This window comes from Amblyomma maculatum, chromosome 1, assembly GCF_055883805.1.
Source record: "Amblyomma maculatum isolate TAMU_Amacu chromosome 1, ASM5588380v1, whole genome shotgun sequence".
Taxonomy (NCBI): Eukaryota; Metazoa; Arthropoda; class Arachnida; order Ixodida; family Ixodidae; genus Amblyomma; species Amblyomma maculatum.
In genome coordinates, this window is record NC_139344.1 from 194556947 (window position 1) to 194583153 (window position 26207).

General features: G+C 44.5%; 1 protein-coding gene across 3 annotated transcripts in view; it reads right to left on the bottom strand.

Annotated features, from left to right (window-relative positions):
- The window catches only part of Prp4k (Pre-mRNA processing factor 4 kinase), an 84412-nt gene extending 68609 nt beyond the window's left edge, over window positions 1-15803 (bottom strand). Inside the window, exons 1-5 of one of the 3 annotated variants that reach the window (XR_014704165.1) lie at window positions 15558-15803; window positions 12566-13030; window positions 10075-10794; window positions 7615-7809; window positions 4186-4299 (exon numbers count right to left, since the gene is read on the bottom strand). Coding sequence is in view for 2 of the 3 variants with exons in the window: in XM_084589960.1 (XP_084446086.1) it covers window positions 4186-4299; window positions 7615-7809; window positions 10075-10794; window positions 12566-13030; window positions 15558-15634 (1571 nt within the window). In the remaining variant the exon portion in view is untranslated. Of the gene's footprint in view, window positions 1-4185; window positions 4300-7614; window positions 7810-10074; window positions 10795-12565; window positions 13031-14987; window positions 15155-15557 lie in introns of those variants that run through there. The other 2 variants (XM_084589961.1, XM_084589960.1) reach the window with 2 other exon arrangements.
- Window positions 15804-26207: the final 10404 nt, after the last annotated feature.

The following is a 26207-nucleotide window of genomic DNA, read 5'->3' on the forward strand; positions in this document are numbered from 1 at the left end:
GTTTCAAGAACAACACATAAAGTAAGCAGCGTCCACAGTGGCATCCAACGGTGCCCTTTTTAACAGCCTTCAAGTATGCCCTACGGCGCAGCAATTTCATGCTGTCCCCCCCCCCCCCCCCCCCCTCCCGTCCCCTCTTTGCAGCATTGTGTGTGTGGCGCGCGGTTGAGTGTAACATCAAAAGGTCTGGCCTCAGTGGCATCATGCCACTAAGATGGCAAATTCATAACACTTCCAGCACTGGATGCCATGAGACGATGATGGCGCTCTGATGTCACGCCTAGACTGTTTCACATCGAAGCCACCGCAGACAGTCCTTTGGGATTCACCAGTGCTGTAGTTGGTCTATTCATGGAACTGCTTCACTGTCATTCCCATTCTCTCATAACAAAAGAATGACATGATTCTTAACTGTTCTTAGCTGAATTGTTGCTGGGTCTTTTGTATGAATGTACTGTTCACAGTGCTTTTGCCTTTCCCTTTGCATACCCCCAGTACTTACTCTAATGCCCAGAGGGGCGATTTGTACGTACTCAAATAAATGAATAAATTTTAAAAATTTGTTACAATGACACCTTACCAGCGAAACTAACATACAAGGAGACCAGATGAGCATCACCGCACTGGTGGCAGCTTACTGCCTGCAGGAGCTTGCTTGTACGCAGTTACTGCTCATAACAGCAATTTGTCAGGTCAGTGATCCTCCACAAGGGTTAATTTTTTACATTCAGCTTATTAAAGTAACACATTTTTGCACACCCTTCTGAAGCTGCCGCAAAGGATCCACCCTATCGTTGGCACGGACAGCTTGTAGGAGGCGTGGCCGGCACGAAAAGTCTTCACAGAAGTGCAAGAAGTGCCGCCATTGGACGACACTCCAGAGAAGTGTTACAAACAAGATATTTGCAAATGCAGCTTCGTTATAGTAGGCAATAATTTCTATAATTGAGAATGGCGGCGAGCTATGTAACAACAGTGAATCGCGGCTAAGTCGGATAAACTCAGTTAGCAGCAACCACGGTTAAGTTGGCCATAACACTAAGATATAATTAATTCTATTTCAAATGCAGCGAGCATGTTTTTTTTTTTTGTTGTTGTTTTTTTTACTCTTCAAACTCTCCACTTCCATAATTTTTGGTGCTTTAGAATACAGGGCCCCAAGGTCTGGAGCATCAAAACGCACATGCGCAAAACTCAAGGCACGCTTTGCATATTGTATTAAAGTTAACAACAGACGCTATTTTTCTGAAATAGCATGTGCTTTATGAAATAGCATGTGCTTCGAACCACCTTGCATTACGGCAATGTGGCAGCATCCATTCAAACGGGTGCCACTGCTGCTGAACTGTAAAGATGTATGAAGCTTTTGTCTCGCCTGGAAATGACAAAGAGTGCAGGAGTTCTGAGCAAAAAAAAAGAAAAAAAAGGAGAGACACACAGTACTGACGTTGAATCACCAAGTTGCTTTTATATTTTGAGTGACTTCAATTCCTCATGGATACAGAAAAATTCCATTTGAGAGACTTACTGCCGGGAGCATAAATTTTTGGCCGATATGGCACTGCATGTGGCAAATAACAAAAAAAAAAAAAAAGCAAAGGCATTCCTTGCTATCTGCACAGTAATCAGCATTATTGCACATGCATCACATGATGCAGAAAGATAACCAGAGATACAGTAAAACCTCTCCAGTTCAAAGTCACTGGGACAACAAAAAATATTCCAATTAATCCGAGCACAGCAAGAAGAAAAGGGTGGGGGGCACAGGCGAAACATTTTTTTGCACTGCCTTTATTGAATGAACTTGCCTGTATTATTTAGCCACACAAAAGTTGACACCCAAGCTTGTAGCTCTTTGGTGTCCAGGAAGAACAAAAAAAGAGGCCGAATCGAAATGCTATGTCGACCCCGCCACTTCATCCCGCCACCATCACGTGTTTTAGTTTCCCATTGGGTGGCATCATGGCGCGTGCACCGCAGAGCAACAAAGGCATAATGGTGCGACCACAAAGACAGTGGTATATAAAGCCAATGGAGGTCAAAAATGGAAAAACTGCATTCTACTCTTCTACAGTTGCCTGCAGACTGACTGACTACCGGCAAACAGAATGGTTCTGCAGTTTCGAATTTTGCCACGAAGCATGCACCAGAGAAATCAGGAGTTTGTTCTCATGCTATGTTACACTCATCCCAAACAGCGATTAAAGGGACAGAACACTGGAATTTAGGTCTCAATTGTTTTTCGCCACAGTGGAAAGATTGATGTCTAAAATGTTCGATTCCATAACGGTTGGTTGGTTTGTGGGGTTTAACGTCTCACAGCAACTCACGCTATGAAAGACGGCGTAGTGGAGGACTGCGGATATTTCGACCACTTGGGGTTCTTTAACGTACACTGACATCGCACAGCACACGGGCTTTTCGCCTCCATCGAAAAGCGGCCGCCGAGGCCGAGATTCGATCACGCGTCCTTGAGAACAGTAGTCGAATGCCGTAACCGCTGCGCCACCACGGCGGGGTCGATTCCATAACGGTTTTGTTACAAACGCTGTAGAAAATTTTTACAGAGAATTTTTCGATCAATGCGTGCGCCCGTTTTTATGTAGTCCAATGCTGGAAACCATGAGCAGCGACCGCAATGACGACTGGTGGTCGACAAAAAAGACATACCGAAAACAAATATAACTTTCACTCACCAGACAGTAATCAGACATTTTTTGCGCAGAGTAACGTCCTTTTCAGTTTCACATTCAATGCTGTTATGGCACAATAACGCATGCCTCGTCGAAGAAAGTTTTAATGGGCACTATTTGCTTAGGTTAGGTTAGGTTAGGTTATGAGGTTTTTAACGTCCCAAAGCGACTCAGGCTATGAGAGACGCCATAGTGGAGGACTCCGGAAAATTCGACCACCTGGGGTTCTTTAACGTGCGCTGACATCGCACAGCACACAGGCGCCTAGCTTTTCACCTCCACCGAAAAGCGGCCGCCGAGGCTGGGATTTGATCCCGCGTCCTTGGGCACAGTAGTCGAGCGCCCTAACCACTGCGCCACCCCGGCGGGGTACTATTTGCTTAAATTCACGAAATTGCAAGCACTGTGGCGCCATCTAGTGGCAAGACCTGAAAGCATACATCTCGCGGTGCGAAAGCAGGGGTGGTTTTTATTTAGGGACACACTGGAGAGAGCACAAAATATAATAAATGATGACAAGCACTCCTCAAAGAAAAAAGAACTATGTGCAGTTACGAAAATCAGCGATATTTTGCTGACATGTAGTCACGTAGGGGGCTACACTGAAAGCACTAGGGTTTCTCCGCTAAATAGCGCCTCGGTTGTTTTTATGAGATTTTCAATGGCAAATTAAAATTGTAAAGCCTCTTTTCTTTGATATTGTAGTGCTCGGTCTGTACTATATGAGGCAAGATCTTTTCATCTCCACCATAATCTCATGACATATTTTGGCCAGTGTTCTGTCCCTTTGCATGAACAAGCCGGGTAACGAGTGCGGAACTTGAATTTTTTTAAAACCAAACATACGGTACTAATTTACTTTTCTCGATGCATGGAGCGTCACGCGTCCTGTTATGGGCACTGCCACAGAGATCATACTACCAGCCACTCATCCAGCACATAGAGCTTCGGCATCCCTCTACAATGCTGCCTCATGGCTCTGAGGGGCTGTCGCATCACGGGTTTGAAGTGAAACTGTAATTGGGCAGACCCGCATAGCAGCCATGTGTTGAAATTACCCGAGCTGGTGCGCACCGTCACTTCGAATTATTCAGTCAATTTTACATTAAAAATTAAGGGACCACAAAAATTCTTCGAATTGCTGAGGATTTTAAGTTAACCAAGTTCAGATTATCTATCGCCTTTTAGCTGTAATAGTGCTGCAATCAGAGTATGTAAGCCTGCCGGGCTGCATAGGGAAATCATCTTTTTTAAATGTCACTCGTGCATGCACCTAAAGTGCTACAGTCCTTTATTTGCCTGGTCTCCACGAGCACTGGGTTCCCCATTGTAAATCAGTTTTCTACCTGCAGCACGAAACTTTACATGGTCAAACTGAAAGCTGCATTGGTGGCTAAGCAGCCCAATTACTGCCTAACTGCATAGCCACAGCAGAAAAACAATGTGCTATGCATAAATTACCCTGAGTGCAGTATTGTTTAGTGTCACTTACTCATCCGATGAAGAGGAAGGTGATTTCAGCTTCTTTCTAGAGCTGTTCATATGGCGCCCCCTGTCATCTCTGCGATCCCAGTGATCCCGACCATGCCTCCCTCGGTCGTCATTCCTGTAATGCACAATGAATTCATGCAGGTCCTCATTAGATAATGCTTAATGTTTCAGCATATTAATAATAAGCAGCCTTTTCGCTAGTCCCTACCAAGAAAATCAATATTGCTTGGAAAAACTTTTTTTTTATTAGGAACAGCTGCTATACAAAGCCGATAACAAAAAAAAGTTGCGCAATGCAATAAAGCCACTTGTAACAATATTACTAATATGTAATATTCATTCATTGTCAACAAAAGCATCACAACCATTGCAATTTGCATGTAGGCAATCGGCAAATGGCATTGTGTCCCAGGCAGTTAAATCCATTTCAAGTTGGGATATAGGGGTCACTGCAGAGACTCCATTGGGAGAATGCGAGAGCATTAGCACTCCTGCCATGTAGTTCTTGCAATCTTTACCTTTTACTTTTTAATGTGTTTATTATTTTATGCTATCTGAATTTACTTTGAATTTCTTGATTTTTCATTTTTATATTTACTCTATTTTATTTATGCTTATTTGTTATCTTTGTTTATTTACAAATACCATTAACTACCATTATTTTTATTATTTTAATAGTACTATTACTGATTAACATCCCCAGTATTTTTTTTTACATAGCCTTTACTATTTTGTTTTTTTTACATAGCGCATTGGTCGTTAGTTTACAGGAAAGGAACCGTGCGGTATCTGTAACTTTCTCTGTGGACAGGTGAATCATCCTGGCTTCACTCTTTGCGTCCATGACTTGGCCTCACCAACACAGCCTATCGATGCTTTCGCATTAATAAAAGTACAAGCCCCCTTAAAAAGAATAACACACTCCTTTACAGCACAGTTTCCATCTCAATTCCCTGCAGATTTCACTTCCCACACATGAACACTGCCCACAGCACACTGCCTCACACTTCCTTTCACCCAGAATTTTTTTTTTTTTTTTTTTTTTTTTTTTTTTTCAGTACTATACTACTGCTGGTAAGCTGCACAGCTGGAGCTCCACCTTCATTTTCAGCACCTAACACCCATTGCTTTCTAACCCCATCCCTCCATTGCTTTGTCATCATCTGCACACTGGCTGCAACAAAACTGAGCATGGCAAAAGCAATTTAGTGAAAGGTAGAAAGAGGCAAACTTAAAGGCAGGCGCTCTCAAAAGCACATCATCACAACTTCCCGTCAAGCAGTGCCCCCAAGCAGCCAAAGTAAGGCACTTGGTGAGAACAGATATCAGTGCGATTAGAGTGGCTGATCATATTGGTTCTGTGGAGGTTACCATCTGTATGTGCAATGACAACCGACCGAACACCTCGCAGCCTTTAAAGGGCTACAGATACCCAACTTGGCTGGGCGTCTTCACTGAACTGATGTGTCCGACATTAAAATGTACGGCATTCATTAACATTAACTCCATGGTATTCATCTACAACTGCTAAGTAATTTACAACCAAATTTCTTCCTTGATGCCATTTCTGTTTTTGTTTCACCAACCAAATGACAGCTGTGATGAGTAGTTAAGCCACACGAGACACACACAAAAATAACTGCAGTGTAATCGCCAATACATAGTTACAACTTACTACAACACTTAAGCCAGCCTGCTTCATGAGCTGGAATGACGATAAACGATGTATCAACAGCTATACTGCCATTTTTCTCATGCCTCACGTGACCTAAATGCCAAAAACCTATCACAGCCATCGTTCGGCATACGAAACCAAAACTAAAAGAGCATAAAGAAAAAATTTAGTTATAAATCACCTAGCAGGCGCAGGCAAATATCACGGGTGGGTCCTAGTATACTGATGTCCAATGCATCATTTTAAAGAATAAAACATGCAAGTAAAAATTCGGTGCCTTCTTTACTTTTCTTTTTTGCTTCATGAACTACATTAACAGCAGGCAAATGATTTATGACCATCTGTGTGTGTGTGCTATGGTTTAAGTCCAATATTAAGATGTTAATGAGCTAAAATCATGAGCTAGAAAGCTGTCAAGCATGCTGAGATGTAACCAGAATTGGTGGTGCTGTACATACGAGGGAACAGAATTACACTCTCCCCAAAAAATCCAGGTAACTTCAAACAGCCATCATCAAGTATACTGACGTGGATCTATGAGCACAAAAGCTCCCAGCAAGTTACTCCTGGAACAAACAGCCACCCTTGATTCAATCGAGGCTTCAACATTATGGCTTTGTCAACAGAAACTATGCTTTCACTACTGTGGCAGCTCAATAAAGATGCCTTAAGATACAAGAGAATGATTTTGATATGTTCTGTTGATGACAGTGGATGCCTTTCACTGCAGTGAGGCACTGCAGCAGGTGTGCCGTACAAACATGCAAGTACCCCCATTGGACGACCCTCTGACCATACATGCTGAAATCTCAGCTTACAACATTTTTCTACAACAATTGTGCCTACTTGTGATGTGCCTATCTGAGTATGCAGTAGAGCCCACAAGGCGGCAACTATTTGAGCAACAAGCTGAAGGCCTTGGAAAGTGAAGCAAATAGCGCACAGCTCTGAAGATAAAACTGCCGGCAAGAAAGACAAGCACAAATATTACGTAAACGCCTCTGGCAGCCCCCATTTCATGTACACGTAGCACTGAGTGACTCCGTGGCAGGAGCCCACCTACGCTGTCAGTTTCACGTACTGTGAGAGACGTGAATTCTGATTTCATGAACATAAGCACTGTGAGCAAACGCCAACCAACATGGACTACAATTTGGTCTGCCCTATGCTTGCTACGCTTCTGAAGCGCATGCAAAACATGCGCTCTTATCCGCCACGCACTTTCGTGCCATGGACAGCTATGCAGCATTCTGGCGTTCCAGCATGGTAATCGCTATAGAAATTACAAAAAATTCGCCACTGTAACAAACCTATGAATTCCAAGCCACGTTTCAGCCCTCCAGCTTTTTTTACTTCACGCTGTCCATAGCTCGTACGCCCACAAGGGACACGAAGGGCTTGAGGGCAGTTCTAGAGCACCTCTTTCTATGCCATACCCACCAAGTTGCCAAACTCCACAACACAACACCGGGTGCATACACGCATCGTGTTCTACACAGCTTTTAAAACGCTTTTAACCCACAGACATTTTCTGCCAAAAAGCGTAAAACCTCGTTACAATTAATTTCAGGATTCACCAATCGCAAAACTAAAGCATTGTAGCCAGAGTTAAATTTCGTTGCAGTTGGCCTTTAGAGGTTGAAGCCACCAGGAAAATTTTTATTCCATAAGAGTATGAAGTCTGAATACTCACAAGGGTTTAAAATGAAGATTCTCCTTCTAAGAAAAAAACATAAGGAGTCAACATTTACCAACCTGCTCATTCCATGAGGAGAGCGACTCCGTTGAGCCAGCGACCGAAAATCTCTGCGAGGACTACGTGAGTGTCCACTTCTGCGCCGCAGTGGGCTCCGGGGCCTAGCTCGCCATGGACTTCGTTCTCGTCCAGCCTCACGACTGTCACGGCGGACATCTCGATTAGGATCCCTGCTGGTTTCCCGGCCACTGTTCCTGTTAAAGTGCACAATGCACAAGATCAGCCCCGTGATTCCACGTGATTTCTTGCTAACATCACACACACTGTGCTCCCCTATCAAATATCTGTATACTTTCAAAAGTAATAAGGATGGTAGCTTCAGCACTTGCGTGTACATGAGAACAGTTGCTGGAAAGTGGCAATGATGGTGATAACCTGCCACATCCTTAACATCATCAAAATAACACAGGATATATGCAAAAGTAAACTTCTTTAAAACACTAAAGTATGAAGCCCTGAATTTATAAGTGGTTTCAAAGAAGTGTACATCACCAATACAGGAGTGCCCCATCACTATTTGGACAACACCGGGTTGTACCCAATGCAGTGTTTTTAAATTGTTCTCGATTCAACCATAGTCCAAGCCATATATTCAAAGAAATGCCGAGAAGCACAAAAAGCAATGTTTTGAATGAAAAGCAATGTTTTATGTAAGAAGATTATACTTATTTGGAATCAATAAAAAAACTTCCCTGTATAGAACTCACACAAGCCACATACAACCTGCATACTATATAAAATGGGTCTTCATTGTTCTATATTTTACTAGAATAACAAAGCCTTGTTGATAAGCTCCCGGTCCATGTGCTCATAATAGCAAGCAATAAAAGTGTTCTACTGAGTCACCTTACTTGTCTCCTAGTTAATACATTAGCAGAGATCATAACTTCCCAACTACTACATCAAAAATTTTGACAAATCCTGGTCACAAAATGTTCAGCAGCCAACCGCATATATGTGTAAAAATGCAAGTGGGCCAAACATGGGAGCACACAACATCAAGAGCTAGAATACAGTGACAGTCACTTGCCATTATGGCTTCTTTGAAGTGCCTATGTGTAAAGAGGGCAAAGTAAAGTATATATATATATATATATATATATATATATATATATATATATATATATATATATATATATATATATATATATATATATATATATATATATATATATATATAAACTGGTGCGGTAAGGGCAGCTTGTTTGTGGTGCTAAGGGTAAGGATTAAAAAAAAAAAAAAAAAAAAAAAAGGCTTCTGAGGACTGAAATGACACCTTTACATACTAGCAAGCAGGTTTGGGGAATGCAGCATGACAAGTAGGGGTGTGCACATAATAAAACTTTTCGAAAAGCAAATCAAATGTCTTCCTACTTAAATCACTGACTGTATCACATAGTACACGTTTGCAATTATTTAAAACAAATCAAATATGTTCGTGTACCTCTTAATAGTAAATGAATATTTGGCTGAAAGGATGAATAAGGAATTCGAGTTTGTTTTGTCAGGTTGCCATCAGCAGCAAAAGCTTACAGGATGCAAGTGTGCGGAAAAAAAAAGTTATTCCAGCATAATTGCGCGCCCTAATTTCCTGACATATATATAAAGGTAGGAGGAGATATACTATTGCGCTCAATATGACTTGCAAAACCCAGCAGCGCGGTGGCAGCGCTTCCTGGAAACACAGTGGAGTCGACAAGCGAAGCCAGTTAAAACAACAAAGAAGGATTTTGCTCTTCCATATGCCAGTGTTCTCACCTGCGTCTTCTGCTCTGGCAATATCGAAGTGTTCCGTGCGGTTGAAGCATTATCACATTGCCGGCGCGTGCATGACGATGTTCGAGTGACAACGCAAGGCATGTGGCACAATTGAGACTGTTTACTATCATGGACATTTATCATGCCTGCATCTTGCACCCATGATAGCAAGTTTGGGGCAGGGCAGCCTGTATTTCCCATGCAGTGCCATTTCAACGTGCAACAAAGGCTCCAAGCGGTCAAGGCTTTACGTTTTCTGACTGCATCATAATAGCAATAGTTGCCCTATTCGTACGATGAACATCAATTACCCACCACTCTACTCCAGTATGCATCAAGCAGACGACGCAGGGTATGCAGCTGACTGCCAGAGCAATGGAATCCTTTCCGCTTTGTTTTCATGCGCCGCTTGGTACAACAATACGCGTCTGGAAAGTGCTGCGGCCACACGCTCGCTGGTAGCAAGTCACACTAAGCTCAATAGTACATGCTCTACAAACTGGTAGCAACACCATATGACTATGATCAGAGATAGAACTACAACATGTCCAGTAGATGTTTGCGGCCAACAGTACCATACCTTCTTAAACTGCATAGCAGGATGAAAGAGCAGTGCGATAGCCACTGAGAGCATCATAATGAAATACAGTTGAGCCTCCCAGCATAAGGCAGACCCACCTAGCAACTGCAATGTTACCTACCTGGGTGGTGACAAGCGCCGAGAAGCATGCCGAGGTGAAGGACTTCTCGGAACATAACGATCTCCACTGCGCCTGGGTGATACCGATCGCCGCCGCTCAATCTCAGCTCGATAACGTGATGGTGACAACCGCCTGGATGGCGAGGCTTTCCTAGACGGTGAGCTCTTCCGACTAGGAGAGGCTTTACGTGAAGGCGATCCCTTTCTTATAGGTGATGGCCTTCGAGCTGGTGATAGCCTCCGCGGTGGTGACACCCTTCGAAGAGGCGACACCCTTCGAGGAGGTGAAACCCTCCGGGAGGGTGACACCCTTCGAGGAGGTGACACCCTCCGCGAAGGTGACGCTCTCCAGGAAGGTGACACCTTACGTGGAGGGGATGCCCTGCGTATAGGAGACGGCTTCCGAGGTGAAATTTTGTACACAGGAGACACCCTTCTTGAAGGAGAGGCTCTTCGCAAGGGAGACATCTTGCGGGACGGAGAGGACCTGCGGATTGGAGAAGCACTCTTGTGGGATGGAGAAAGCCTGCGGTTGGGGGAGATTTTTCGGCTAGGTGACGATTTCCGTGATGGAGATTTACGAAGCGGTGAGCTTCGCCTTGAAGGGCTTCTTTTTGGGCTCTTCCGGTGCCGTGAGGACGGACTTTCTCTTTTTTGAGCAGACCGCTTTGGTGTTGGACTGGGGGAGAGGTCCATCTGAGACTTTTCTGCATGTGCTTTCCTGCCAAAGAAATTACTCATGTTCCAATCTGAGGTACTAAACAACATCAGTTACCATCAAAATGAAAAACAAGCGACAATTCAATGAAACGAACATTAAGATTTAAAAAGGCTGCATTTTCATTTTGGACTTCCTGGGAGGACGCTGAAAAAGGAGGGCTTACGTTCCCCACTACTCATTAGACAGTGGTACACACTCTAGGGAATAATGCCAGTGGCAGCCAAGTAGACTGTGCAAAAAAGTTTGGCCGTGCACAATTCCAGCAGCCACTCAAAAAGACACCAATACATATTGCAAAGCAGTTCCTGCCACAACTTTTCTTGCCATCCCTGCTGCCTCCCGATCTCCTGAGTTAAAAGAGATCTACAAGAAAATGACGCTTTTCTATACTGTCTACCGACTCTGCCCACAAGCCATCACGGTCACCTACGGTTCCACATGTCCCACCATCTCTCTGCACAAGCTGTCACACGACATGATGTGCAGCATTTCATTCTAATGTTATATTTTCATGAGAGGAATCAGCATGCCACTAAACAGCTTTTCTTTGGGGTCACATAACAGCTGCATGAAAGCACTTGGCTACCTCTAGAGTTTTCAGGACACACTGGCTTTACAAGGCTACAATGGATGAAACCTCTTTGTTACTAGACACAACGAGCAATAAAACTCTTGAAATACAAACCTGCCCAGCATATACACATCACCACAACCTCACCAAGGTGGTACCACTTCACAAGTTCTCTGGAAGTTTTCATCATAGATGTCCCAGCTTAAAGGGACAGTGTACTCCCGGAGATGAGTATAAAAATATTGGCATGCTCTGGTACAACAGACCACTCGTTGGCAGTATCAAGGGAAGGACTTGCAGTTCAACCAGGAATTTGTACATTAAATTCATCAGAAAAGTCAGGTTTTACTGTGCCCTTTCGTTGCTACTAATATTTCATCTGTTTGAAGCATCTGAAGTGAATATACTACATTTTATGACAATGCCACAACATCATACAGACTTTGTGTCTATATCAACTTAAGGCAGCCACTTTCTCCTCTTTTAATAAATTACAGCTACTTTTATTCTTTAATCTTTTTTTATTCACTTTTAAAATGCGTTCAAAACATAAATCCACACAATCAAAGACGCCGTGCCATACTTGTAGCAGTGCTGCCATCAGCAGCACTGCTATAAGCGAGGACGGTTGTTGGTATCCACGGTAAATGACATTGGGTTTATTTATTTATTCATTCATTTTATTATATTTCAAACTATTTTAGTAACATCAGTTATAGTTTTAACAAAATCTGTGCAACTTAGTTAATGACACACTCTGTATGCGATTTAAGCGGCACTGGAGTCGTCGTATGTCGGACAACACAATTATGACTGCCTATGGCATGAATACATTGCAAAAACAAATAATATGCAAACCTTTGACAAATGACAGCCTGCATTTTAATAGACATGATACAAGAATGAAGATGCATGCAAACCTGCAACAGAATAAACCATCCAAATGCAAAAACAATTTTCGAGTGCAGACTTTACTTTTTGCTGAAATCTACCTGAAAGAAAAAAAAACAAAAAGGCCTCACAGAGGTTATAAATGCACTCTCTGTTCCAAAAAGAAAAAACAAAGGCAAGCATGTTTGAAAAGTGACAATAAAATATGATAAACAGTAAGGCATTTCATTAACACATGTAAACTTTAGCAGGAAACCAACCGGTGCACATGCACCTGCTAGTGATTGAATGAGAATTCAGTTAACAAACCTGCTCAAATGAGGAGAGCCATCCCTTTCCTTACGATGCTCTGAGCGAGAATGATCTCGGCTTTTTCCTTCCCGTTCAGCCTTGTTGTCCAATGACAATGTGTGAGACTTTTTGCTACTGCTCTCATGGCTTTTGCTGGATGACACCTTAGACTTCTTGCTTTTGTGAACTTCTTCATCTGAACTTCCATAGTCACTCGGAACAAGAGTATACAACTTGGCCTGGAGAATTGCCTTCTGCTGTTCCAGCTCTTCAAGGTTCATGTTGCTGACTTGAAGATCTGTTTGATTGCTCTCTGTATCCATAGGGAGGGCTGGTTTGCTACTGCTGCTTGACTTTCGCTTGCTGCTCTTGTCTTTGGATGAGCCATGGTGATGCTTGTGCTTGTGTTTATGTTTGCGCTTCTTGTGCTTGCCGCCCCCTTCCTTGCCCTCCTTCCGAGGAGGCTCTGCAACTTGCTCATCACTGCAAAAGAAAACAAGGATCCAGTGATGAAATTAGGACTGCGTCAAATGCAAACCAAATTTTATGTGGAACTACACATGAGGTCTTTGTTTTGGCCCATGACTGAAACACTGCGCATAGGAAAAAATGTGTAATGGGCCATTATTCAATGCTTTTAGCACCCTGGACGAGACTGTCTTGTTTACAACTTTGTTTTAAAAAGTACCAAACACAGAACTGCCTCATTTAAAGCGTTGTGTGTTTTTTTTTTTTTTTTTTTTTTTTTTTTTTTTTTTTTTTTTTATCAAGGACACCAGAAGACAGATCTCTCAATCTCTAACATCTTTCAAGTGCTAACATTACACACAGAGACAGAAACTTGTGAAAATGGCAGTAGTACCGTATACAAATCAGTAACATAACAATGAAGACTCAACTACAGTTTTCTCCCTATCTTTTAAGAAACAATGTCCACTGGGTAATAATGACATCAGTGCAAGCAGGCACAAAGCTGGCACAGTGGACAAGTGAACTAAATCTGTGAAGCTAATGGCTTCACAGATGTAGGAAATTCTGAAGCAGGCAGTGGCTTGAAAGAAGTATTGGTAGTAATGCCTGCATCCAAATCAATGTGCACCTAAGGACTGTTTCTGCACAAGCAAACTGGAAACTAGCACAGCCGTTGCACTTTTTAATTTCATATAAGTGAAGGCACTTTATACATGAACAGTGACATACTGCAGGTGCTCTTGGCATACCCCTACTTATCCAAAGGTTACCAAAAAGCTATTGCAAAGCAGGTGGCAGCATAGGTGCAAAGATGTCATATTTCAACTGACTGTCCTTTTACTACATTCCTGACACCACACAAAGTGCGCATTAAGTGAGTACTGGATATATATTTTAGCTCACTCCTTTAACCAAGCACCAAAGCAAGCAGGTAGATACTAACAAGTAGATATGAAGGTATCTACCTGCATTCTCTGTTGGACCACAAAACAAATTTACATGAACACTGATCTCAACATTTCAGCTTGAAAAAATTCATATTATTCCATTCTAAAAAAACGGGATCACAATGAACTTATGAATCCAACATGTTTCAATGCACCAATGTTCCCTTGTCTTTACTAGTTAGTGGCATTCACACCCGCTGTAAAACACGTCTGCCGAAATACACCTTCCAATTAAATTTTGCTAGAGGTACAATGCTTGTAACTCTCTGGGCACAGCATTTTCACTTGAACTCTTTGCCATTGCCAAAACTTGACTTTTTCAACTTTCCAGCACCTGCCCCATTTTTAACAGTGTATACCCTTATGAGGCAACATTACAGAAAATGTTCCGTGGTAAATGGCGCATTTTAAATATTTCGTTTGTTTTCTTAATTTTAAACTGCCTGCAAGGGCACCGCAGGTGCATACATGTACGCGATAAATTACACAAGGAAAAGCTCTTGAGCGACGACTAGCCTTGGCTTTTGTGTGATATAGAATCACAAGTTTTTTAGTAAGCGTAGCGGTAAAGCGTAGGTATAAGAAGCGAACTGCAAGACCGCATGCGCCAAAAACTCAAATAAATGTGAGCAGACCGATAGGCAACGGGTACAATTTTGCGTGACGCATGCGCTCCAAAGCAAACGAAGCTAGCGCCTCTTGTTACAATCTATCCCTACATCGGACAAGCTCTGCAGTTACAAAAATGGTACGCGCTAAAAACGTTATAACGCACAACAGCAAACAGCAACGCGGCACGGGTCAGAGACCACACCAGTAGCGCGAGAAAGATGAAGCAGGGTGACCAGGATCAAACTGTTCCATACAAAGATGTACGCAAACGAAACGATTCTCAGTACGCTGTGAAGATTATAACTGAAGGTATTCCCCGGACCGTGTACAAACGATTGCAATTCGTCGAAAAAGCCAATGGCTTCACATGAAAAGAAAAACCGGAGGGTGCGTCTTTAGAGCTTGTTTACCTTTCTGAACGATCCTTTTTGAGTGGCACCATTGCGCCTAACTGCATTTAACACCTTTCTGTTGCAATACACATAAAATCTTTCGCGATCGCTTCTGGCATGAAAAGGAATTCGTTAGCTCCTTTAGCGTAGTTAACGCAACGCCAAAGCGGTCAACCGCGCAATGTTGCTAGGAATGGTCCCGATTCATCACAAAAGTGATCGCCATGTCAAACAATAAATAACAAAGTTACGTCCTTTTTCGTCCTTATAACAAAATACGATTGCTAGCATTTTGCACTCTTACACGTAAAGAAGCCACGCGCAAAGCCTTCATAGAGCCAAACTGCCACTATTGCTTAGCGGCGTAAGGACATTGGCGAACAACACTGTACAAGATCGCCCACTGCGCTTGTGTTCTAATTATAAAATAGTACAGTGCATTCATGCCTTCCGCGGCGTCACGCTTTAACACATCGCTTGCAAATTCTAAGAACAATCGTGCATAATACCTTAACAAACACAGCGCACGCAGCAAGAATAACAAATGATGTCGGCGTTGCGCGCTCACTGATGCAGCATCACACTCACCTAACATCGCCGTTCTTCACGTCCTGCTTGATTTGCTCTACACTACGTACTGTGCTTTGCACACACGGCTTCGCCATTCTTAGTGCACACACTCCGCTCTACTCAACATAAACTACTTAATGCAGCTCACATTGCGATCCCGCCGAACGCAACATGAACTAACAAAGCGCAAGGCAACGCGCAAGGCAACGCAACTAGAACGAAACGCTATCGAAGCCTCCGCAGCTAGCCAGCCGTAGCCAAGTAGCATGGAAGCCCAGCAAGGAATGCGCAGGGAAGTTGAAATAGCCACGCGCAAGAACAGAGCGCGCGCAGCCAGCCAAAGCTGTTGTAAAGGGCGCTGTAATCACTAAAGTGGTTTTGCGCGCGTGAGGACGGCGTCGGTGCACGCCAACTTTTTCTTTTTTCAATAGGCATCTTGCTCTTTTGAGGGGAGGGGGAAGGGGGGGGGGGGGGGCGGCGCTGTGTAAAAGAAGAAAAAACTATCGACGAAGACGAAACATGGTCAATTTGTACGACGTTCATTAAATTTCTGCTTCGCAGTCTGCAGTCTCCCATCTACTCCCGAGTACTTGACAGCCTCCGTCATTTGTAATTGTATAATTGGTTCACAGGAAAGGAAAGGCGCAGTATCTGTCACAATACCTCTGTGGACACCTGAACCTCGCCTTAAAGTCCCACTGTCCACCCTCCGGTCGAAAATATTTTTTTCCCGGTGACTGTGAGACTTCGCCTCTAGAACGCAAGGCCGCAAAATGTTTTTGAAAAGAATAACTAACGCAGTTACAGCCACCGCAATCACCCGATTCTGTCATGCTTCTCTCCTTCCGTTCTTTCGCAAAGGTTTTTCACTCTCCTGCCCGAGGTCGTCTAGCCTCCGCAAGACAAATTCCCCTTCCTCCTCCGCGTTTGGCGGGAGGTGGGGCGTGGCACTCCGCGAGCGCGAAAAAAAAAAAATAAAAACGGTCGAGTGAGCGCGCGCCGCTGGATTCAGTCTGGCCGTGGCGAGGAAAAAGCGCGCTGCGAGCGGTAGACACCCATCCTTCTCCCGTCAGTCAGCGAGACGGACCAATGGACGTCGTTCGCGGTACCGACGTCATAACTGTGGCCCGTCGGGCCAGCGCAGGAAACGGGGAAGCTGGCTTCCCGAAGGAGAACATGAGAGAGCTTTGAATTGTATTTTCGATGCTTTGCGGCGCGCGTGTCACTGTAGCATTTTGCACAGACTATCTCCGGTACCTGATCGAAACACTGGGCTCCTTTGCTTAAAAGGGCCTTCCCTGGACAGTGGCCCTTTAAAGGCCCACTGTCCACCCTCCGGTCGAAAATATTTTCTTCTCCGGTGACTGTGAGAATTCGCCCCTAGAACGCAAGGCCGCAAAATGTTTTTGAAAAGAGTAACTAATAACACAGTTACGGCCACCGCAATCCCCCGATTCTATCATGCCTCTCCTTCCGTGTCATTTGTAACAGATATTCTCAATATTGTCAGTTTCACAACTTTTTTTAATATTCTGCATTACAACCTTGGTGCAAGGTGCTGTTGACAGCTCCTTTGATTATGTGAGCTTGTTAACATTTCGGCAATGTATTTGCGCATGTAAATGGGCGAAATATCATTTCGACCAAGCATTCATTTCGCATTCACTGGAAGAAGGCACTGGAAGGCTGTGCTCATATTGGTCTTTCGGAGTTAACTCTCCTGCCCGAGGTCGTCTAGCCTCCGCAAGACAAATTCCCCTTCCTCCTCCGCGTTTGGCGGGAGGTGGGGCGTGGCACTCCGCGTGCGCGAAAAAAAAAAAAAAACGGGGTAGGGAGCGCGCGCCGCTGGATTCAGTCTGGCCGTGGCGAGGGAAAAGCGCGCTGCGAGCAGTAGACACCCATCCTTCTCCCGTCAGTCCGCGAGACGGACCAATGGACATCGCTTTCAGGAAGTATGTCATAACTTTGGCTCGACGGGCCAGCGCAGGAAACGGGGAAGCTGGCTTCCCGAAGTAGAGCATGAGAGAGCTTTGATTTGTATTTTCGTTGCTTTGCGGCGCGCGTGCCACTGTAGCATTCTGCACAAACTATCTCCGGTACCTGATCGAAACACTGGGCTCCTTTGCTTAAAAGGTCCTTCCCTGGACAGTGGCCCTTTAAGGGAAGGGAGGAAAGTGGGAGTGAAAGGGGAAAGACAGAAGGCCGAGCCGTAGTGGAGGGTTACGGAGTAATTTCGACCACCTGGGGACCCCTTCATGGATCACTGCCTTGTCGTGGCGGAGGGGCTTGCGAAACTCGATGAAGTCGTGAGCTCTGCTGTGTAGGGCCACCCAAGATAGACAGGTCACGGCAGAGAGTTCTGACAAAATGTGATTCACTGGAGAAGGTAATGGCAACCCACTCCAGTATTTCCTGCCAAGAAAACCCTATGGCCAGTCACAATACCATTAATGATATGGCGCCGGAAGATGAGCCCCCCAGGTTGGAAGGCGTCCCATATGTTACTGGGGATGAACAAAGGGCGATTCCTAGTAGCTCCAGGACGAATGAAGCGGCTGGGCTAAAGCCAAAAGGACGCTCAGTTGTGGATGTGTCGGGAAGCGACCGGAAAGTCCGATGTTGCAAGGAGATGTATCACATAGCAACATGGAATGTCAGATCTATGACGCAAGGTAAACTGAATATTGTCAAGCGAGAAATGGACAGATTGAACATTGATATCTTGGGTATCAGCGAGCTCAAGTGGACCGGAATGGGAGAATTTAACTCCGGCGACCATTATGTCTTTTATTGTGGGCACGAATCCAAGAGAAGGAATGGGGTCGCTCTCATAGTAAACAGAAGAATGGGCAAAGCAGTGCTAGGGTACAACCCCAAAAGCGACCGAATGATTTCACTTCGGATCCAAGGTCACCCTTTCAACATAACAGTTATCCAAGTCTATGCACCGACCACTACTGCTGAAGAAGCTGACGTTGAGAGATTTTATGCGGACCTACAATGCCTTTTAGACCGCACCCCATCATCAGACGTCGTTTTTCTCATAGGAGACTGGAATGCTAAGGTAGGGAGTGAAGAAATATCCGGAATTACAGGCAAGTTCGGTCTTGGTGAGCCAAATGAAGCTGGGCAGAGGCTAGTAGAGTTTTGTCAAGAAAACAACCTGTCCATAGCGAATACTCATTTTCAACAGCACAAGAGGCGCCTGTACACACGGACTTCGCCGGACGGTCTGTACAGGAATCAGATCGATTATATTATTTGCCGACAGAGATGGAGAAGCGCTATACAAGCAGTAAAAACAAGGCCTGGGGCCGATTGTGGCACCGATCATCAGCTTCTTGTTGCCAAGATTAAGCTTCGATTGAGGAAAACGCAGAAAACTACAAGGCCTTTCAGGTATAATCTGTATCAAGTTCCTTTAGAATATGCTGTGGAAGTGAGGAATCGATTTCAAGAATTAGATCTAGAAGACAAAGAGCCCGAAGAGATGTGGACTGATGTTCGTGATATAATACAAGAATTTGCTACTAAGGTAGTTCCAAAGCAAAAGAAATGCAAGAAAGCAAACTGGTTATCTGAAGAGGCTTTGCAAATAGCTGAGGAAAGAAGGATGGCAAAAGTTATGGGGGAAAGAGAAAGATACAAGGTTCTCAATGCGGATTTTCAGAAAATAGCAAGGAGAGATAAGAATGCCTTCCTGAACATATAGTGCCAAGCAGTTGAGGACAACAGCCAATTAAGGAACACAAGAGCTCTGTATAAGACAATCAAAGATATCAAAGGAAGCTTCTGTGCTAAGATGGGCGTGATAAAGGACAAACGAGGCAAGGACCTCACTGAAGCCGCAGAGATAAAGAAGAGGTGGCAGGAATACACAGAAGAACTGTACAAGAAGGACCCGAATGTGCAAACCCAACATAAGACGGTTGTGATCACTGATCTCGAGCCGGGCATCCTGAAGAGTGAAGTTGAATGGGCCTTAGCCAGCCTTGCTAAGAACAAAGCTAGCGGAATTGATAGCATTCCAGCTGAGTTGCTTCAAAACCTCAACCATGACGCTGTTAACATTCTGCATACATTATGTCAGAAGATTTGGACAACCCTGCAGTGGCCACAGGATTGGAGGAGGTCAGTTTACATCCCCATTCCAAAGAAAGGCAGTGCCAAAGATTGTTCCAACTACCGCACGATCGCGCTTATGTCGCATGCTAGCAAGGTGATGTTGAAAATCCTCCAAGGTAGGCTGCAGCAGTATGTGGATCGCGAGCTTCCGGACGTGCAAGCTGGGTTTCGCAAGGGCAGAGGAACTAGAGACCAAGTTGCCAACCTTCGCTGGATCATGGAAAAAGCAAGAGAGTTCCAGAAACCCATCTACTTCTGCTTTATTGATTATGCGAAAGCGTTTGACTGCGTAGATCACAGCAGATTGTGGCAAGCTCTCCAAGAGATGGGAGTTCCAATTCACCTCATCTGTCTCCTCAGGAACCTGTATGAAGGGCAAGAGGCCACAGTCAGAACTGGGCATGGTCTTACTGATTGGTTTCCGATTGAGAAAGGAGTGAGGCAAGGCTGCATACTGTCGCCCTGCCTATTTAACCTATATGCAGAGTGCATCATGAGGAAGGCTGGTCTGAACGAGTCTTCAGCTGGAGTGAAGATTGCTGGAAAACGTATCAACAACCTTAGATATGCGGATGATACCACTTTAATGGCAGAAAGTGAAGCGGAACTCAAGAGACTTCTGATGCGCGTACAAGAAGAGAGTGAGAAGTTTGGGCTTAAACTGAACATTAAAAAGACAAAGATCATGGCGTCTTGCCCTATCAAGTCCTGGAGCATCAAGGGACAAGAAGTGGAAGCTGTGACAGATTTTCTCTTCTTGGGCTCCAAGATTACCTCGGAAGGAGACTGCAGCCATGAAATTAGGAGACGCCTGCTTCTGGGAAAGAGAGCAATGGTTAGCCTTGACCGCCTAGTAAAGAGCAGAGACATTAGTCTGCCAACCAAGATCCGTATAACTCGTGCTATGGTCTTTCCAGTAGTGATGTATGGATGCGAGAGTTGGACTGTGAAAAAGGCTGACCGCCGAAGAATTGACGCGTTTGAATTATGGTGCTGGCGAAAACTCTTGAGAGTTCCTTGGACTGCCAGAAGATCAAATCAGTCAATATTGTCGACCATAAACCCTGAGTGCTCATTGGAGGTTCAAATTCTAAAGTTAAAGCTCAGCTATCTTTGGTCATCTGATGAGAAGAGAGGAGTCGCTGGAGAAAGATCTGATGTTGGGAAAGGTTGAGGGTCGCCGGAGGAGAGGTAGGCAGCGAACGCGATGGTTAGATGGCATCCTCGAGGCACTGCAGATGAAGTTATGTGATGTTAGGAAGATAGTGAGAGACCGGAAAGCGTGGCGTGACATGGTCAATAGGGTCACGAAGAGTCGGACACGACTGAACGACTGAACTGATAACTGAACTGGGGATCTTTAACCTGCACTGACGTCGCACAGCACACAGACGCCTTTCCGTTTCGCTTCCATCGAAACGCACCCGCCCGCGGTCAGTATCAAACGCGGGTACTCAACAGATGATCACAGTTTCTCATTCCGGTCTCGAAGAAACGCGCGCTTCTTACCGCCTTCTCATGGTCGGGAAACATCCCAGACCCCAAAAGCGGCCACCACGAGTTCTTCTGTAATAAAAATTAGAGGGTCTCTTAGATGTCTCCTAAGAGGAGAATGGCGAAAACTATACCCTTCCTCTTCTATCATTTGCCTCTCATCGTTTGCCTCTTATTGGCGTTCATTGCAGTGCTGCATATATATATATATATATATATATATATATATATATATATATATATATATATATATATATATATATATATATATATATATATATGTGTGTGTGTGTGTGTGTGTGTGTGTGTGTGTGTGTGTGTGTGTGTGTGTGTGTGTGTGTGTGTGTGTGTGTGTGTGTGTGTGTGTGTGTGTGTGTGTGTGTGTGTGTGTGTGTGTGTGTGTGTGTGTGTGTGTGTGTGTGTGTGTGTGTGTGTGTGTGTGTGTGTGTGTGTGTGTGTGTGTGTGTGTGTGTGTGTGTGTGTGTGTGTGTGTGTGTGTGTGTGTGTGTGTGTGTGTGTGTGTGTGCGTGCGCGCGGGCCGTGCCATTCGGAAGCCCTCTGCCTCGGGCTGTGGGAGAAAGATTTCTGGGAAGGGCATACTTCGTGGAGGGTTTACCGCAGATAGAGATATATGCCGAAGCAGTCTCCTCCAGCGCTTCACCGGAAAGAGAGCAAAAAAAGAGAGCGCTGTCGAGAAAAGAATATATATATATATATATATATATATATATATATATAATAAAGAAAAGCGTAGCAGGGGGCGGCAGAAAGTTAGGTGGGTGGATGAGGTTAAGAAGTTCGCAGGGGTCAAGTGGATGCAGCTAGCACAGAACCGGGTTAAATGGCGAAATATGGGAGAGGCCCACGCCCTGCAGTGGGTATAGTCAGGCGGATGATGATGATGATGATGATGAATTGGTTTACAAGGCGCAGTATCTGTGTGCGCTTGGACGGTACACCATCGCTCCTGTTGCATGGCGTCCTTGGAGCGTTTTCAAGTATGGGATTGCAGATGGCAGGAACACTATAGAGGAGAACACATCTCGCGGAATCTCGCGCACAGATCCAACGCCTCTTGGCGTTAGCACATCTCGCGCACAACTATCGCGCACGGGATATCATTCATGAGCCTAGAAAGGCTTCCGCCTTAAAAATTGGACTGGTTGGCGATTGAGCAAAAGGGCTTCGTCAAAGTATTTTTCTCGAGAAAAAAAAATGTGGTAAAGTAATCGCTATTGGAAGTTTCCGCGAAGAAGCAGAAAGCTGATCTAAGAAAGAAAAATAAATCTTTTGTAAAACGTCGTGTACAATGACCAATATTATTTTGGAATAGTTTACGTGATTTGTTCTTTCGCGTGAGTTCATGGAGCAATATAAGAAATTTTCGCATTTTCTAGGCCTACTAAATATGCAAAAAAAAAATTGCGTGCTTTAGGAAATTTTTTTTACATTAACCCTAATAAAGCACAAGACGAAACAATTTGCGTGCAGGGAAAGCACACAAAAATTGTTTAGGCTTACCCTATATCGAGGTTTTCGAGCTGGATGTTTTAGTTAATGCTAAAATAATGTAAACGTGTCGAACAAAGCATGCAGTTTTTAAAACGATTTGTTCCGAACTTTGCAAAAATTGTATTTTTTCTAGATATCCACACCTTTACTGGGACTAATTACAGTTTGTCAGTGCCTTCCACTGTTGCTGGTTATGGACACCGAAAAGAAATCCCCCTGTCACACAAAATGTATTGCCATAAATGTCTCCAGATTGAAAGCTAGGACGTTGGCGTGTATAATCAGCCATGTCGATCCTTTTCATTGCGTCTTAATTTACGAATGATTAAAAAGGATTACTGAGACCATCTTTTACTTCTTCGCGGAAAATTCAAATAGCGCTGACGACAGGAAATTTTTTTCTTAAATAAGAAATACTTCGACGAAAGGATCTTCGCACAATTGCCAACACGCTTCTTCTTCTTCTTTTTTTAGAAGAATTGGCGGTGGCGGCCTGGGGCGTTTCGCATGGAATGACCCGATGGTGTCTGTTCCCACCACGTACGTGGCTAACCTCCCGCCTTACTTCGGTGGGGTGCGTCGCCACCAGCCGCACTACTCCACTTCTACTACCGCCGTTGACGAGCAAGGAAAGCAACCTGGAAGTCCTGATATCTCGTCTCTTAGGGTTCATACAAAAGACCAGGCCACCATGATTCAGGGTTTAGGGCGCTCCGCTACTGAGCCAGCTCACCTGAGGTCAAGCGCCAGCCGCGGCAGCCACGTTTCGATGCAGGTAAAACTCCAGGCGCCTGAGTTCTACGCGACTCGAGAGAACCCTAGGTGGTTAAAATTATCTGGAGAAATTCACTACCTAAGTTGCTTTGGGATGTTAAATACCATAAACCAAACGAAACAAGGGCCAAGTAATCAGCGCCTCACATTTGCCATCTATGATATATAATAAATAATGAAATAATGAAAAGTTTAGTAAAGAAAAATAGTAAATAATAAAAAAATATGAAAATTGCCTGTGGGTTAGCTTCGGTTAAACCTAGTGTGAAGCAGCGACGGCGGCCATCTGTGCTGCTCGTCGCTCACTTCTTGCAGCATCGTCGCTGCGGCTTTTCCGTGTCTCTTTTAGGTTTAGCCCCTTCTCTCCTACGTAAACTTTCAGCTCGCAACGCAATGTCCTCCGGATCGTCAGATGCCGCCAACCGACGATCCTAACGAGCCCGGCTAATCAGTTGCTCTCCTCTGAGTCCAGGGCGCAGATTCGGCCGAGGCGCGCGGTGGTTTTCAAAAATCCTTCGGCTTGCCGTTACTCATGCGTCGCTAGCCGCGCTTCGAAAATTGCCGTTTTTGTTTTTTCAGCTCTTGTCGATTTTTTCGACGGAGGCATGAAGCATAAAATTAACGTAACTCTTCGGGTAGAAGCGAAAACAATAATGATGCTGCAGCCATTTGCACTACAACATCAAGTCATATATCGTTAGACAGTTTAGGTCGAGTATAACTGCTCTGTAATGATTGCACTTACTTAATTACCGATAATTAATTATTTGCGATTAAAATTTGAAATTTACACATTTACGCAACAACATAAATACAAATATCGTTGGATAAATTAATTACACTGGACTAGATACAGGTCTGAATTAATTGTCAATCATTAGTTAACGATCAAAAATTCAACTTTACACCATAACATCAAGCCATATATCATTGAATAGCTTACACAGAGTACAATTGCACCATCCTGATTGCCGGTCTTAGTTAACCACCACTGATTAGTTAACTGCGATTAAAAATTTAACATTAGGCTACATCGTCATATATCGTTTAAAAGGTCGCAGCGAGTAAATTCAAATCAAGCGCTAAACCATGCAAAAACATTGTAAAATGGAGAGTTCATCATCATCATCATCATCATCATCAGCCTGACTATACCCACAGCAGGGCGAAGGCCTCTCCCATATTTCTCCACTTAACCCGGTTCTGTGCTAACTGCATCCACTGATGCTCGCCTATCCTCCTTCGTCATTGATTCTCCTTCGTCGTTGGAGGTTAACAGTAAGCCGTCTGTGGCGCCGATCTCTGGTGCGTCCGGTTCTCTGTCGGCTGTCAGTGTGGCAGCGAGCGATGTGCTCCAATCAGGTTCGTGGGCCGAAGCCTTGAGTGTCTCAGAGGAGGACATGGACAACACAATGCCTTTGAAGCGTCCCGCAGATGATGAGGTGTGTATCGATGCATGGTGCTGGCCAGAAGGCACACTGTGTAGAGGCCACAGGAAGGGTGACTTTAAAGAGGATGGCGATGTCTGCCCGAAAGGCCGCCAATTTGCAGGCGGGCCACCCCATTCCAGGGGATGATGTTTAAAAGGACTAGTACCAAAAATGGCTAGCGTCGCAGCATATCAAGTCGCTACCCTTAACGTCAGGGGTATGCGTAATCGTCGGAGACAGCAGCAGTTAAGACATCTGTTAAAGAAATGGAGTGTGTCTGTAGCAGCAATTCAGGAAACAAAGCTGTCCTCCGATGAAGAGACGGAAGCTGCTCTTGAGCCGTTTTTGCCGGAATATAACATTACTGTTAGCTTGTCCGGAGGGTGTATGCTATTCCTGGCCAAAACACTAGAGATGACAGCCATGTCTTATTGCATAGATGGCGAGGGACGACTTATATGCTGTGACCTCACAATCTCAGGTGTACAGTGGCAAATTATTTGTGTTTACGCCCCTGTAAAACAGCGAGACAGAAGGCATTTTTTTCTTTCATTAGTTAATCATTTGTGCACAGATCGCAAAATTATGTTGTTGGGAGATTTTAATTGTGTTTGTAGGGATGAGGACCGATCAGCATTATGTAAGAGATATGACCCTAGTGCTGCATTACTTAACGATTTGGCTTGTGAATATAACCTTGTGGATGTGGGGCAGGAAAAAGGCGACAGTATTCATTTCACTCATTTTCAGTTCTCCTCTAATGCCCGCCTTGACAGAATTTATGTTTCTGCAGACACGTTAGCAAATGTGTTTGGTTACTGGGTGCGGCCCATCTTCTTCAGTGACCATTGTATGGTGTCTCTTGTAGGAGGAGGAGGAAACTTTATTGAGGAGAATTTGGAAAGTTCTTTCTTCGTGGGAGTTCGCTTCTCCTCAAGCCGCCCCAGGGGCGGTCATCGCTCGATGGCGCTCGACGACCTCCTTGGCCCAAGCCGTGATTGCGTTTTGCCGGCTTGGATCAGAGCTAGGCAATGCGGCCTCCCACTGTTCCGAATTGGTAATCTGCAGGCCCTCCGGCGGATGCATGCTTTCACATTTAAACATGATGTGTTCGAGATCTGCCCTCTGGTCACCGCAAAGTGAACATGAGGGGCTGTATTCGCCTGGATACCATTGTGCTAGCTTATACGGATTAAAGCACGTATTTGTTTGAAGTTTTCTAAGTAGTGTTTGTTGTGATTTGTTGAGTGTATAGTGGGGCTCCGGATATTTCAGTCTGCTGTTTTTATACCAAGTCGTAATTCCTCTGTACGTAGGGTCTCTCTCGCGAGCT